General features: G+C 44.7%; 1 protein-coding gene across 3 annotated transcripts in view; it reads right to left on the reverse strand.

Moving 5' to 3' along the window:
• NKD2 (NKD inhibitor of WNT signaling pathway 2) overlaps positions 1-17,307 on the reverse strand; it is a 389,897-nt gene that overhangs the window by 130,142 nt on the left and 242,448 nt on the right. For 2 of the 3 annotated variants that reach the window (XM_063922666.1, XM_063922668.1), the window contains one exon: positions 1,136-1,231. The exons of the other annotated variant lie outside the window; for it this stretch is intronic. In XM_063922666.1, the coding sequence (XP_063778736.1) occupies positions 1,136-1,231 (96 nt within the window). The remainder of the gene's footprint in view (positions 1-1,135; positions 1,232-17,307) is intronic. 3 annotated transcript variants of the gene reach the window in all.

A 17,307-nucleotide genomic window follows, 5' to 3' on the forward strand; every position in this document is an offset into this window, starting at 1 on the left:
TCCCGGCAACCCGGTGTACCTATCCACGGCTGAACATAGACCAGTCTCTGCGGGCAGCCAGCATCTGCGGGGATGCTGGACTTGCCCCTGAAGCGATGAAACAGAGATTCTCACTAGGCCATGCAACTTTTTGTTAGGCCATGCCCCCTTTTCGGGCGGGGGGAGAAATGCAGTAGTGCATACCCGGTGGCACCTCTGATCCTGTCTCACCATATCTATAGGGGGCTTCCATGGCATGTTAACAGGAGACCACGCAAAGGACATGGCTACCATTTTAGACAGCTCTAGAACTCTCCATCCCACTGACTTCCATACAGTACTGAGAGTATCCCAGTGACCACCATATAGTAAAGAGAATGTCCCAGTTATTGCCTTATAGTAAAGACAGCGTGTGAGAGCTACAAAATACAGAGGTTTTCCCAGTTACCACTATATCAGACAAAGGACATCCTATTATCAAACATAGACAGCTTTCTTATTACAGAGAACATTCTAGTGACAGATGTACAATACATAGAGCATCCAGTGATCAATATACTACAGACAGCATCCTAGTGACCAATATACAATACACAGAGAACTCTTCTAATTAGCAAACAATACAGAGAGCATCTTTGTGACCACTATACAATACAGAATGCATCCTATTGACCATTATACAATACAAAGTGCATCATTGTTGCCTCCATGCAAAATATAGTGCATTCTACTAATTTCTTCTGTACAGACGTTGCCATGCTTATCTTACTGCAATGCGGCATGCTGCATCACAGCATGCTGCATGGCGTGCCAGGCTGCCACTATTTGCAGCCAGCGATCACTTCATTAATCCCTATAGGAATGAATGAAGTGATCGCCGGCTGAGAACAGTGGCATCCTGGCATGTCATGCAGCAAGCCATGTTGCGCATCACAGCAAACATTAGCATGGCTACATCTATAATATCATTTTGAGAAATGCTGATCACCTAGGCTTGTCTAGTAGTACACCAATCTCAGAACCATATATCCTGTATGTGGACTAGTAGTAGTTGTCCAATAGTTGACAAAATCAACAAAATCAAATGCCGTAGAAACAAAAAATTGGATTCAACCAAAACTTTTATTTTAAAACAATCTGTATAAAATAAACATACTTCTTTTGTTACTTTTCCACTGTTGTCAAAATCATAGAGTGTAAAAGTCCATTCTTGACGATTGTCATCTTGAACTGAAACATTGCATTCTAATTCCTAGGAGTAGATTAAAATAAAAGTATAATTGGTATTGTTTGAAATAGTATGGAGGTAAATAAAAAAGAAAACACAGCAACTGGGCTGTCCAATGACTGTGATGGTCACACACCACTCTGAGTTTCCTCATTTGTCAAACAGGTGTCTATAAGCTTCATGGTATACAGTAAAGCTATTTGTGGTAGGGCATCAATATTCACTCAGTCTGTTGCAAAAAAGTGCTAAGTAATAGGCATGAGACCATTACAGCCATTGGGTACCCTGTGGAATAAAAGGTAAATATAAATGTGAGTAATCGGAAAAAGGAAGTAACACTGAAGTATGCTGTAAACACATTTTATTAATCCAAGTCAATGACTTCAGATACACAGAACTATGGAATGAGCCAAATCCCACAAACAAGAACTCTCTTGCCCTTCCTTCAAACATATCAAATGTTTAGGATTAGTTCCACATTAAACAAATGGGTACAATATTGTATTTTGTAATAAGTCGTACAATGAGCCTAATTCAACGTTGATTGCAAAACAACATTTTCCTTTAATGGGCAAAACCATGTGGACTACAAGGGGGGGGGGGGGGGGGGGCAGATATAACATGTTCAGAGAGAGTTAGAATTGGGTGGGGTGTGTTCAAACTGAAATCTAAAATGCAGTGTAAAAATAAAGCAACCCATATTTACCCTGCACAGAAACAAAATAACCCACCCTACTCTTACTCTCTCTGCACATGTTATATCTGCCCCACCTGCAGTGTAGTACGGTTCTGCCCATTAAAGGAAAATACTGTTTTGCAATCAACCTTGAATTAGTCCCAATGTCAAAAATATCATCACTATGAATCATAAAAACAAACAAAACAGTAAATAGATAGATCGATCGATCTATATATATATTTAAATACAGGGTGATTCAAAGGTTGCAGCACACCCTTTTGTTTCAAAAACTGTGCAGGAAATGGGAAAACGGAATACTCCAGTAAGGTATGGGTAAGGTGGGCTATCTTTTAGGGTATGTACCGAACATGGGCGCCATCTTGAAATCGGCCATCTTGACTCTAAGTCGTTTTTTCAAATAGAATGGGGGTTGTGCAACATGTCAAACAACATCAGAATTTGCTGAAAAGTTTATTGCTGCAAATAAATTTGAAATAGCAGTTATGGTTCAAGAGTTACAACACTTTTTTGTTGCAAGTAACTGAAGATGGCTTTGACAAAAGAGGAGAGAATTGAGATCATTTTGATGTCTGGAGAACGAAGTTTCCGTGTCATAGCTGCAGATTTTAAAAACCGGCACCCATAAAGACCTCCAATTTCACATAACACTGTCAGGTGCCTAATTTCCAAATTCACAGAAACTGGGACTGTGGCTGACAAGTCACGGAGTGGTCGTTTAAAAAGTTCTCCTGATGAGACAACCTCAACAATGGTTTTGGCATCCTTCATGAAGAGCCCACAACGCCACACACAATGTTTGACATCAAAATTACCTCAATTCTCTCTTCTTTTGTCAAAGCCATCTTTAGTTACCTGCAACAAAAAATAGTAATTTAATACCTAACGGTAATTCCTTTTCTCGTAGTCCATAGTGGATACTGGCTCCAAGTGAGATTTCTGGAAATTGAGTATCCATCCGTGATACATAAGCACACGAGTAGTCAAGTTAATACTGTGCAACAGCTGTTCCCTGGACACCGCTTTTATCAGGAGATCATCCAGGTACGGAATTATTTGGACACCCCTCATGCACAGTTGTAGCATAATTTCCGCCATGACCTTTGTGAATACCCTTGGGGCTGTGGAGAGACCAAAGGGTAAGGACTGAAACTGGAAATGCTGGTCCAGAATCGTGAACCTGAGGAACGCTTGGTAAGGAGGCCAAATCGGGATATGAAGGTACTGTATGCATCCTTTATATCCAGGGACACCAGAAAATCCCTCTTCTCCAGATTCGCTATCACTGCTCTTAGAGATTCCATCTTAAATTTGAACACCCGAAGATATGAGTTCAGGGATTTGAGGTTCAAGATTGATCATACAGAGCCATCCGGCTTTGGAACCACAAAGAGACTTGAGTAAAACCCCTTTGTGTGCAGCTGAGGAGGCACTGGAACAGTAACTCCTGTAGAAAGCAGCTTTTGCTTGCCTGCTGTAAGGAAACCCTTGCTTCCTGTGAAGCTGGTAAGCCTGACCTGAAGAATCTGAGAGGAGAGAGTTCCTGGAATTCCAGACGGTATCCTTGGAATATGAGGTCCCTCACCCAAGGATCCCGACGGGACCCTGCCCATATGTAGGAAAGTGTTGAAGACGAACACCTACCTGAAAGTCACCTTGCTGCTGGGGCCAACTGTCACGCGGAGGGCTTCGTGGAAGAGGATCCTGAGGCCTGGTCCACAGGTCCAGCAGCTGCTGGTTTACAGGACTTACCACGAGATCTTCTAGCAGCATTGGAGGCGCCTCTGGCTTTGCCTCTGAATCTGGCCACCCGAAAGGACTGCAGGGAGGGTCCAAGATAGGAATGCCTGGCAGGTGGCAGGGCAGATGGCAGATATGTAGATTTACCTGCAGTTGCCTGAGATATCCATTTGTTCAGCTCTTTTCCAAACGAGGCATTACCTGTAAAAGGAAGGTTCTTAACCCCTTTTTTCTAATCAGCATCTGCTGACCATTGTGCTCTACGAGATGATACTGCCATAGCAGTGGTACGGCCGTTAGTGGTACTAAGTTCCTTAATAGCCTCAGTCATAAAGTTTGCAGCATGTTGGATGTGTTGGAGTAATGTAACTTTCTCTTCCTGAGGTAGTGGGAGCAACCCCTCCAGAATCTCATCAGACAATTTTAACATGGCTCTATAAATCCAGCCGCATACTATGGTAGGGCGTTGGGTTACATCTGCTGCAGTGTAAATTGATTTAAGAGTGGTTTAAATTTTGCGATCAGCTGGGTCTTTAAGAGAAACAGCCCCAGGTACAGCTAAAACAATCTTACGTGACAGCCTGGACTGTCGGAGGGGTTTCACAGATTTTCCTATCCTCAGCCGTAAAAGGGAATGAATTTAACACCCGTTTAGGGGTAATAAACTTTTTGTCAGGATTTATCCATGCTGCCTTAGCCAGGGAACCTAATTGTTTAGAAACCGGGAAGGTTGAAGAGTACTTTGGTTTCACATTAAAAAACAATTCCTCTATTCTTCCTCCTTATCAGGGATATTGAGCACCTCTCTAATGACATAAAAGAGGGCCACAACACCTGGGGACAGGGAATTATCCTTGTCCACCTCAGCCTCTCCCCCATCAAACTCTGGTAGTTCAGAATCAGAGTCAGATTGTAATAATTGAGAGAGAATGCATTTGTAAGAGACCAACAGGGGGAGGTGGGGTGGAGCGGAAGAGCCTGTCTGTGGTCTGCAGCAGTAACCATCAACATGTCCATAGTTTGTTTTAGGGTCTGTCTTTCGTGTTTAACCATAGCTAACTCTGAATTTATACTGGAAATCATAGTTTTACTTGATTCCATTCACTCAGGCTCCTGCACATTATTTCCATGTGAAGGAACGGAGCACTGGGTACACATGAGGGACCCCTGTGAGGAAACCTAGCCTTGCATAAAGTACATACAGACTTATTTGCAGACATGCCTGAGCAGAAAACACACAGTTAGTATGATAATACAGTGTAGTATTAGTGAGATATGCACACTTATCCCAGACCACCCTGATTTTAGTGACACAGAGAGATCTGGAACAAGCACACTACACCACAGACCGAGCAGCTGGATGTCTTCTATATGTAAATTTCCACACAGCGGTAAAACCACTATTATGTGCTCTCCCCTTCACTATAACCCCCTGGTACCAGTTACAATGATGATTCATTGGGTCCTGTGGAGGAGCAGTCTCCACATGCAGCCTGTATCAGCAGCAGGAAATGGCGCCGTTTAGCCTCTGGTCCCGCTCTCCGGGAAGCCCCGCCCCCAGCATTTTATTTATACTGGCTTTCTCCATTAAAAATGTCAAACGAGAGCACGCAACCCGTTTACTAATACCCCTTTCACCCCAGAAATGCAGGGACAAAACCCGGGAATTCTGCCACGGGCTCATGCAGGGACATTCCCGGGTTGGCACCTTTCACACCAGCATTTTTTGCCGAGACATCCTGGGTCTGCACCTTTCATACTGAACCCGGGATGGCCCTGCATTTTCTGAAAATGGGCGTCTCAGAAAAACCACAAGACCAGGAAGTGCCCTGAATAGCCAATCAGCATCAGCAGAGGCAACCCGGGAAGGTGGGACATGTCCCTGCACCATTCACACTGTCCAGGTTCCAGGGACGATCCCGGAAACAACCCTGGTCGATTGCAGGGTTGAAATGCAGGGACAGAAATCCCGGGTTTTTGTCCCTGTACCCTTTCACACCAAGAAATTTCCCGGGTTGATGCACGTTCATGTGTTTTAACCCGGGAAATTTATGGCTGTGTGAAAGGGGTATAAGTTGCCAGTGTGGGTTTTCAGTGGGCACCGCGGCACGTAGCCAGGCGATCACTGTCCCTTCATGCCGCCAATTTGCAACGGGGACCCGCTAACCGGATCCCTGATGTAACACTCACCGCACCACATCTGTCTTCGGCATCTCTTAAGGGGTGGCGGCATGCTGCCAACATGGGCTCACCCTCTGGGAGTGTGAGAAACATCACCTCAGAAGCTCAGTGTCCTGTCAGCTGGGATTACGAACCATTAACTCTTAGGAAGTTGGTTCGGTGCCCCCCTTAAGTCCCATGACGCAGGCAGACTAGTTGCCAACCAGTGCTGCCTAAAAATATCACACTAAAAGAAAGTTCTGAAGAAAACTCTCTGGAGAGCAACAGAATGCACTCGGCTCCTTGGGCACATTTTCTAAACTGAGTCTGCTAGGAGGGGCATAGAGCTGAGGAGCCAGCACACACTATTGATTTGTTAAAGTGCCAGGCTCCAGTGGACCCGATCTATACCCCCATGGTAATACACTATTCCCCAGTATCCACTAGGACGTTAGAGAAAAAAGCCATCTTCAGAAACCTGCAACAAAAAAAGTGTTGTAACTTTAGAACCATAACTGCTATTTCAAATCTGTTTGCAGCAATAAACCTTTCAGCAAATTCTGATGTTGTTTGACATGTTACACAACCCCCATTCTATTTGAAAAAACTGACTTAGATTCAAGATGGCGCCCATGTTCGGTACATACCCTAAAAGATAGCCCACCTCACTCATACTTTACTGGAGTAAATGCCATTTCCTGCACAGTTTTTGAAACAAAACGGTGTATTAGAACTTTTGAATCACCCTGTATGTATTTATGTATGTATATATATATATATATATATATATATGTGTGTGTGTATATATATATATATATATATATATCATGGGGTACCCTATGGCTATATATATATATATACATAGATAGATAGATAGATAGATAGATAGATAGCAAGGGGTACACTATGGCGCTGTGTGAATATGGACTAAGCTGCCCCTCAGAAAGAACCTCCTGTTAGGCGAGGCTCAAAAATAGCAATATGGAATACAAAACTGGGGGCGCTACGTGACAGTACTGTTGATCACATCAATCTGATTAATTTATAAAACATTAAAAACTCAGTTTTAGTATTTATTACATAAAAATGTCACAACAATAAAAAATCACAGTAAAGATTTTCCAGGTGTTAGCTGATAGACATTCAGATGGTATACAATTCTTTGTCGGTATATGTCCAGAGTGGACTTAGTGCTTATGACTATTCTTCATTCACAGCATGTGGCAGGAGATGGATACAGTACGTACTATATATATGGAGAGAGAGAGAGAGAGAAAGAAAGTGTGTATATTCTATAAATGTATACACCTTTTGATTTATTATAAATACAAAGGTTATTAAGGTCTACGGTATTTAAGTTTTATAATGCAAGTGTAGAATTTTTTGAGTTATCACTGGTGTTTGAACTGATGATGGTTCTGTTCCAGGCACTGCTGATAAAACGGACGGATGGAACTGCAAACATCACAAATCATTTCAGTTGGTATTTGGGTGCATTCTCTTTCAATTGCTGCTCTCAGCTCATTGCTTGTTGCAGGTTTTGTGCTATAAACCTTATCTTTGACATACCCCGTACAAAAAAAGTCCAGAGGTATGAATTATAATAAGTATACAGGGACGGATTGGTATGCCGGGACGCCAGTGCACATTCTGTTTTACCTATCCAGTCGTTCCCTCAGTGGCCGCCCGTCATCCTTATGCCGACCAGCTGCCGCGATCGGAGAAGAGTGCCGATCACGGCAGCGTTAATTGATACGAACAGTACTAATTAAAATGGCCACTGACGAAGCAGCTGCGCATGTGCAGCCTCCGCAGCCTCCGCCATTAGAATTTGAAGAGCAAGGCCGCCTCAGGGTCCACCTCCAGCCATCTTGATCCTCTGTGTTGTACAAGCAGCCGCAGCAGCAAAGGCAGGAGCCGGCAGCCAGCTAATTCTGTCACACACGAGTTGTGTGACAGTCACTCAGTAAGTAATTACCATAATGATATAGTGTACCTGTGCATATATATATATATATATATATATATATATATATATATACAGTATATATATATTTTTTTATATATATCATGTATCATTATGTATTTCCAGCGGCGGATTGGCATGCCGGGACGCCGGATCGAATTCCGTTTGGCCATTCCGGCGTCCCTTCATTGGCTGCCCGCCTCCCCCATGCAGGCCGCCATCCGCCGCCAGCCGCGTTCGCTGCACCGTTCACTGAAAGCTTCTGCGCATGCGCAGAAGCTCAGTGAAACACTTTGAAAATGGCCACTGTCTGAGCTTCTGCGCATGCGCAGCAGCCCCTCCTCCTCCCCATAGCTCTTTGCTCTGTGTTCCGAGCCGTCAGTCAATGACGGCTCCGCCTCCACTCCAACCCCATCACTAGACGTGTTCCGCCTCCCAGCCCTGTCCCACTCCCAGCACACTGACTGCAGTGCACAGAGGAGTGACGGCTGCAGCTAGGAGAAAAAGCGTGAGCCGGCGGTCAGCAGTGGCATGCTGCATCATATAATATATCATAAATATATATGTATATATATATATATATATATATATATATACATACACTGCTCAAAAAAATAAAGGGAACACTTAAACAACACAATGTAACTCCACGTCAAACACACTTCTGTGAAATCAAACTGTCCACTTAGGAAGCAACACTGATTGACAATCAATTTCACATGCTATTGTGCAAATGGAATAGACAACAGGTGGGAATTATAGGCAATTAGCAAGACACCCCCAATAAAGGAGTTGTTCTGCAGGTGGTGACCACAGACCACTTCTCAGCTCCTATGCTTTCTGGCTGATGTTTTGGTCACTTTTGAAAGCTGGCGGTGCTTTCACTCTAGTGGTAGCATGAGATGGAGTCTACAACCCACAAAAGTGGCTCATGTAGTGCAGCTCATCCAGGATGGCACATCAATGCGAGCTGTGGCAAGAAGGTTTGCTGTGTCTGTCAGCGTAGTGTCCAGAGCATGGAGGCGCTACCAGGAGACAGCCAGTACATCAGGAGAGGTGGAGGAGGCCGTAGGAGGTCAACAACCCAGCAGCAGGACCGCTACCTCCCCCTTTGTGCAAGGAGGAACAGGAGGAGCACTGCCAGAGCCCTGCAAAATGACCTCCAGCAAGCCACAAATATGCATGTGTCTACTCAAACGATCAGAAATAGACTCCATGAGGGTGGTATGAGGGCCCGACGTCCACAGGTGGGGGTTGTGCTTACAGCTCAACACCGTGCAGGACGTTTGGCATTTGCCAGAGAACACCAAGATTGGCAAATTCGCCACTGTCGCCCTGTGCTCTTCACAGAGGAAAGCAAATTCTCACTGAGCACATGTGACAGACGTGACAGAGTCTGGAGACTCCAAGGAGAACGTTCTGCTGCCTGCAACATCCTCCAGCATGACCGGTTTGGCAGTGGGTCAGTAATGGTGTGGGGTGGCATTTCTTTGGGGGGCCGCACAGCCCTCCATGTGCTCACCAGAGGTAGCCTGACTGCCATTAGGTACCGAGATCCTCAGACCCCTTGTGAGACCATATGCTGGTGCGGTTGTCCCTGGGTTCCTCCTAATGCAAGACGATGCTAGACCTCATGTGGCTGGGGTGTCTCAGCAGTTCCTGCAAGACGAAGGCATTGATGCTATGGACTGGCCCGCCCGTTCCCCAGACCTGAATCCAATTGAGCACATCTGGGACATCATGTCTCGCTCCATCCCCCATACCTGCTTTTATTGATACACACAGTGAGCTTTACATTCTCTTGGACTATCTTAAAACATCTGGCACCCGGTATGTATAGTCACATTAGATACTAACTTCTGATTAGTAATAAAAATTATCATTGAGTGACTGTATTCTATCATTTAGAAATTACCCCTGAGGAAGTCCCAGAAAGGGACGAAACACGTTGGGTTGTGTTCAAGTACTGTTATCCATTTGTGCCACATGCTGTTAAGGAAGAATTGTCACAAGCTATAAGTGTCATCTGGACTTGCATTTGACAGAAAATTTATGTATTTATTGAATATGCATTATACAAGATTATGTTGAAATTCTCACTGACATTTTATGTGATTGTGACATTTTTATGTATTAAATACTGAAATTGAGTTCTTTATGTGTTGTCTATATACTACATTGAAGTGATGTACAGTACTACCTTTAAGCGCCCTTAGATCTATACTATATATTGTTATCCATTGAGCCTCATCTAACAGGAGGTTCCTCTAAGGTGCAGCTCTGCTCTTCTCCACTTAGCGCCATAAGGTGCCCTTTGTTTTATATATATATATATATATATATATATATACACCAAACGAAAACAGGTGGCACTCACAGACTTGTAGCTGGGTGGAAAACAAACTTCACTCCGTGAAGATATTTATTGAAAACAACAGGTAACGTTTCGGGGACGTGTCCCCTTCCTCAGACAATTCAATAGTGCAAAATCATGTGTATATATAGCATACATTGACCCCACTTACCCCCACAATCACGACTCCCAGCTGCGCGAACCACGGAGTATCCAGGCGTCCCCCGTCCCGCACTTCCGGTCTCGGCGTCCCGGCCTGCCCGGAAGTGACGTAGTCAGGCTTTGCCGGTCACCATGGCAACACGCTGGGAGCTCTGTAACCAAAACAAAACTACACTTTAAACCACAATGACAGTGAAAAAATGTAACATAAAAACGGCACACATATATCCACAGCGCTCGCACGGAGCTAGAGTGTGCCTTCCAAAACCGTCATGTGTTCAATAAGAACAATCATGCAAATTACATAAAAATAGACATAAAAATAGATCAGACTTAAAACAGCACGGTGTGTCTAACGCAAATGGAGATACGAAGTACACAACAATTACCAACTCTCTAGTGCAGCTAAATCAAAAGCAATGTCACGATTAACTAGAGGTGGTCGGGCATAGGTGGCATTACCCCCGAGGGGGATCCTTGTTTGCAAGAGCTGTCACTAATAAAAACCGGCCACTCTGCTACTGAATAAACTAATCATAAGTGTGATACTATTTAATCAAAGCAGCTCGACAGCGCTTATTGTTAAAGGATGTAGATGCTGAGCAATTAATGGAGGGATGCACAGTATCGGGAACGTTTATGAAAAAATTATACAAAATTAGAGAAAGTTAATTAATCCCAGGGACTCATTTAACCCTCTAGGGGCTAGGCAATCCAGGTGGAAAATCCACCTGGATTCAAGCTAAAGTAGTTTTTTCCCCCTGTCTCCCCCTCGTACGGAAGCTGGTACATGGTCAATGGCCCTATACCTCAGGCTGGCCAACCTATGATGATGTGTGGCAAAATGCCTAGCCACTGGTTGCTCGCTGGTCCCTGCATGTAGGGCTGCCCGAATTGCTGACCTGTGCTGGGTTAATCGAACTTTCAATTGGTATTCAGTTTTGCCCACGTAATAGAGCCCACATGGGCACACTATTAGGTAGACAACGAACCGGGACGTGCAAGTTAGTGGCCACCTGATTTTCAAACGCTAGCCCGTGTGTGGGTGTGGAAAGGTCTCACCGACTATTTTTATGTAATTTGCATGATTGTTCTTATTGTACACATGTCGGTTTTGGAAGGAACACTCTAGCTCCGTGCGAGCGCTGTGGATATATGTGTGCCGTTTTTATGTTACATTTTTTCACTGTCATTGTGGTTTAAAGTGTCGTTTTGTTTTGGTTACAGAGCTGCCAGCGCGTTGCCATGGTGACCGGCAAAGCCTGACTACGTCACTTCCGGGCAGGTCGTGACGCCGAGACCGGAAGTGCGGGACGGGGGACGCCTGGATACTCCGTGGTTTGCGCAGCTGGGAGTCGTGATTGTGGGGGTAAGTGGGGTCAATGTATGCTATATATACACATGATTTTGCACTGTTGAATTGTCTGAGGAAGGGGACACGTCCCCGAAACGTTACCTGTTGTTTTCAATAAATATCTTCACGAGGTGAAGTTTGTTTTCCACCCAGCTACAAGTCTGTGAGTGCCACCTGTTTTCGTTTGGTGCATGTCGGTGGACTGGCATTTCCACAAGGAAGGGCACCACAGCCAGCTAATTTGGAGGAGTGCCGGGGCATTTTCTGGAAATATTGGGTTCTACGCTCTGCTGCGGTGGATAAGGTCGTCGAACCAGCCCAGGGCACCCTCCCACAGGACCACCTCCCTCTGGTTTTAAATTGGTTTTAACTTGCACACCTAGCACTTTGTCTGCACGTGTTTTGCACTTTATGGACACTGATATCACAGAAACTGTCTGTCTTGCCGCATTTGGAGGATAACGGAGGCATAGGATGGCCACTTCAGAAGGTGAAGGTGACTTCACATCATTCTTATTAGAATGTGATAACTATGAGACTCTTAGCTTCTCAGACATAGATGCTGAAAAAATTCTACATAAGGACACGGCATTGTCTGATGAATATGTCGATTCCAGTGCTGATGTGTATCGTGAACTGTTCAAATTAAAGAAGAGGGAGATGGATTTTCTCTACCATAGCCGAACCCTATCTGATTACCACCGGGCGAAACAAATACCCCGGGGGTTCAGGGTACATAATATACCCACGATTGATAGATACAACACTACCTTTTGCAAAACGCTGGATCTCAATACTCAATAAATGCTCTATGGACCTCATTCTATTGGTCATCGAGGAATCCACGAGGGAGCTGAAGTTAACAACAGAGAAGATCAGTGAATTTGAAAAGGAACACCTGACTACCATGACATCTGATAAATCCACAGATTGGTTATCTAAATTACAAACCCAATTGGACGAGTACAAAAATAATCTAGTAAAGTACAAGAAAGAAAAACACAGAAAGGTGGTCACAGACTATGCCCAACACCGTGTTTACACATGGCTCGGTCAAGCGAACCAGTCCCGGGGACGTGGCCGGGGAGATGGTAACTTGAGAAGACCACAATGGGTTCGCTTCTCAAGCACCTCAGCAAGCGATAATGATGAAACAGGAGCGGCTGTTGTAGAAGCAAGACGCACGGTGACCCCTTTAGTGGCAAACACCCGGGCTGGGGCCTCCACCCAGGGAAGACCAAAACGAGACGGGGAGGCCAAACAAGAAGGCAGAACAGTGGGAAGGCCACCCAAGCACAGAGCCACCTAATTTTCAATCTGTCTTCATATACTCTTCAAGAACCTGAACAACGACTGCTGAGCAAGGGACTGACTTTCATTCCCACTAACTTTGTGGATCCATTTAAATGGAAGGTGGAGTCGTTTAAATTGGCATGTTCACTAAAGATTAAAGAACATTTTTCTAAGCACCCTATGGTGAACACTGAATCATCATTACCTAGTCGCATTTCTAAACTGGGGAATCGTTCCAGATTTGATCCACAGTCAAATAATGCCACCCTCAAAACCTTTCACAGATTAATGGACAACGCTACTGGAGTTAGAGCTCCAGTGGTGAAGCACAACTTGTCCAGTGATGAACGGCAAGCACTAAGGAACTTACAACAGAGGACTGATATTATCATAACAGCCGCCGATAAAGGCGGTTCAGTTGTTATTCAGGATACGTTGTCATATGTTGCTGAATGTGACCGGTTACTTAGTGACAGTAAGACATATTTCCGGCTTGATCATGACCCTACCCCCGTCTTTAAGCGGGAGCTTGATGCTCTGTTGAAACAAGCAGTAAGTGAGGGGTTGATATCACAGGTAATTAGTGACAAATTGTCCACAAAATGGCCAGTGGTCCCATTATTTTACACCCTTCCCAAGATCCACAAGGACGCACAGAGGCCACCGGGGAGACCTATCATCTCGGCCCGGGGGTCTCTGTGCGAGCCAGTAGCTGTGTTTCTGGAAACGTATTTGCAGCCATGCATCCAAGCCACCTTTTCTTATTTAAAAGATACTAACATGCTGTTAGAGAGATTAGCAGGGCTGGGACTAGTCCCTAGTGAAATGACTATGGTGACTTTGGATGTCACCAGCCTCTATACATGTATCCCCCATGACAGAGCCGGCCCTAACCAATATGATGCCCTAGGCAAGATTTGGCTGGTGCCCCCTAGCACCACCGCTATTTCTGCCTCTGACCTTGCACCTCTTTCCCAGCACCATCACCCCTCACCCATAGCAGTCCTTGTACCCCCTATATTTTAAATAGGAACAGTTCGCACATTTGACGCACAGCCCAAAAAGGGGCATCTTCTTGCTGGGAAGGGGCATGGCCACACAATAGTAACCCCAATTCCAATTATGCCACACAGTACTGCAACTTTATTCACATTTCATCTTGCGATAGTGTCTATAATTCATATTACATCCCACACTAGTATCACTTTACCTTCTAAATGTTACTCCTCACAGTAGAGCCCCTTATTCACATTACATCACACTGAATTGCTCCTTATTCACATTACACCACACCTTATTGCTCTTTATTTACATTAGACGACACAGTAGTGCCCTTTCTATATGCAACGCCACATAGTAGAGCACCTTATACACATAATGCCACACATTAGTAATGCATTTATACACAATTCCACACAGTAATGCCCCTTACACATATGAGACACATTAATGTCCTTATAAACATAATGCACCTTACACATTATGACAACCTTTATTAATGCCCTTTTACACATAATGTCCCTTACACATATGCCGCACATTAGTAATGCCCTTATACACATAATGACGCACATAGTGGCCCTTTACACATATGTTGTACATTATTAATACATTTTTACATGACACACATAATGCTCCTTACACATATTCCGAACACTACTGCACAACCAACCCACTCATATGCACACAGCACTCACACTTCCACTAACATTGTGACCTCTGCCTCTGCTTGGATACAGATGTGTCCTCACAAATCTTGCCTCAATGCTAACGTCGGGCACCTTTTTTTATGAAAATGCATCTTATTTGCATTTCTATGTGGCTAGGATGCACAAGCAGCTTATGCTGATTAAACTGATATGCAGCATGCCTATATACTGTGTGAGACTGTGGGTGTATTTGCATATGAAATGCTACATACAGAATATAGGCATGCCGCATATCACTGTAATCAGCAGAAGCTGCTGATGCCCCTAGGCATATCAAATGCCCTAGGCAATTGCCTAGTTTGCCTATGCCTATGGCCGGCTCTGCCCCATGAGGCTGGGTTGGAGGCGGTCAGACGGCTAATCACGGGCAACAGTCTGTACACTGGTCCAGATGTCGATTTGTTTATTGAGTTATTAACCTTCACATTGACACATAATTTCTTTTTGTTTAATGGGAGGTTCTACAAGCAACTGACGGGTTGTTCGATGGGGTCCCCGGTGGCCCCGTCGTTCGCCAACTGTTACATGTGGGAGGTGGAGAGGGAATTGTTCTTTGAAGATGCGAGCATTTCAGGAACAATCCTATTATATTTCCGCTACATCGACGATCTCCTGATCTTGTGGAATGATGATATACAAAAATTGATTGGGATCATCATTAAACAAAACAATTCAAATAGTCCCATAAAATTGACCTGGAACTCCAGTAAATCAGAGATCTGCTACCTGGATGTATGTATCCAGCTGAGAGAGGGGCAGGTAGCGACAGCTCTGTACAAAAAACCCACGGACAGGAATACCCTGCTCCGGGCTGAGAGCTCTCACCCCAAAGCGATGATTCGCAGTTTGCCCTATTCCCAGCTTCTCAGGGTGTGCAGGAACAACACTGACCCATGTACACGGGAGCTGCAGCTTGATGAGATGATACTGAAATTTACAGAGAGAGGGTATGCATTACCAGAGCTGAAAAAAGCACGAGAGAGAGCTTTGTGCAATTTTCAGAAACAAGTTAAGCATCGTTCCAAATCATTACCCAGTGATACCATACCATGGGTGACGGAATATAACTCTAATAGTCCTGTTCTGGTAAAGCAAGTTAAGGGGATGTGGCAAATGGTCACTTCTGACCCTGACCTGAAGTGTTTTCAAAACAGCAAATTGATGGCGAGTTACTCCAGGGGCAGGAATTTGAAAGACTTGGTAGTCAAGACCGACATCACGGGTTTTGACGCCAAGATTGCATCCAAGCATTTCTTAAGCAAGAAAAATGGTTGCTTTAAATGCTTAGGATGCACCACCTGTTCTTTCCTTCTAGTCGGTGAGACCTTTCCACACCCACACACGGGCCAATGTTTGAAAATCAGGTGGCCACTAACTTGCACGTCCCGGTTCGTTGTCTACGTAATAGTGTGCCCATGTGGGCTCTATTACGTGGGCAAAACTGAATGCCAATTGAAAGTTCGATTAACCCAGCACAGGTCAGCCATTCGGGCAGCCCTACACGCAGGGACCAGCGAGCAACCAGTGGCTAGGCATTTTGCCACACATCATCATAGGTTGGCCAGCCTGAGGTATTGGGCCATTGACCATGTACCAGCTTCCGTACGAGGGGGAGACAGGGGGAAAAAACTACTCCAGCTTGAATCCAGGTGGATTTTCTGCCTGGATTGCCTAGCCCCTAGAGGGTTAAATGAGTCCCTGGGATTAATTAACTTTCTCTAATTTTGTATAATTTTTCATAAACGTTCCCGATACTGTGCATCCCTCCATTAATTGCTCAGCATCTACATCCTTTAACAATAAGCGCTGTCGAGCTGCTTTGATTAAATAGTATCACATTTATGATTAGTTTATTCAGTAGCAGAGTGGCCGGTTTTTATTAGTGACAGCTCTTGCAAACAAGGATCCCCCTCGGGGGTAATGCCACCTATGCCCGACCACCTCTAGTTAATCGTGACATTGCTTTTGATTTAGCTGCACTAGAGAGTTGGTAATTGTTGTGTACTTCGTATCTCCATTTGCGTTAGACACACCGTGCTGTTTTAAGTCTGATCTATTTTTATGTCTATTTTTATGTAATTTGCATGATTGTTCTTATTGTACACATGTCGGTTTTGGAAGGCACACTCTAGCTCCGTGCGAGCGCTGTGGATATATGTGTGCCGTTTTTATGTTACATTTTTTCACTGTCATTGTGGTTTAAAGTGTCGTTTTGTTTTGGTTACAGAGCTCCCAGCGCATTGCCATGGTGACCGGCAAAGCCTGACTACGTCACTTCCGGGCAGGCCGTGACGCCGAGACCGGAAGTGCGGGACGGGGGACGCCTGGATACTCCGTGGTTCGCGCAGCTGGGAGTCGTGATTGTGGGGGTAAGTGGGGTCAATGTATGCTATATATACACATGATTTTGCACTGTTGAATTGTCTGAGGAAGGGGACACGTCCCCGAAACGTTACCTGTTGTTTTCAATAAATATCTTCACGGGGTGAAGTTTGTTTTCCACCCAGCTACAAGTCTGTGAGTGCCACCTGTTTTCGTTTGGTGCGTGTCGGTGGACTGGCATGTCCACAAGGAAGGGCACCACAGCCAGCTAATTTGGAGGAGTGCAGGGGCATTTTCTGGATATATATATATACAGTACAGACCCAGATGCACACACCAACAAG

This window comes from Pseudophryne corroboree, chromosome 5, assembly GCF_028390025.1.
Source record: "Pseudophryne corroboree isolate aPseCor3 chromosome 5, aPseCor3.hap2, whole genome shotgun sequence".
Taxonomy (NCBI): Eukaryota; Metazoa; Chordata; class Amphibia; order Anura; family Myobatrachidae; genus Pseudophryne; species Pseudophryne corroboree.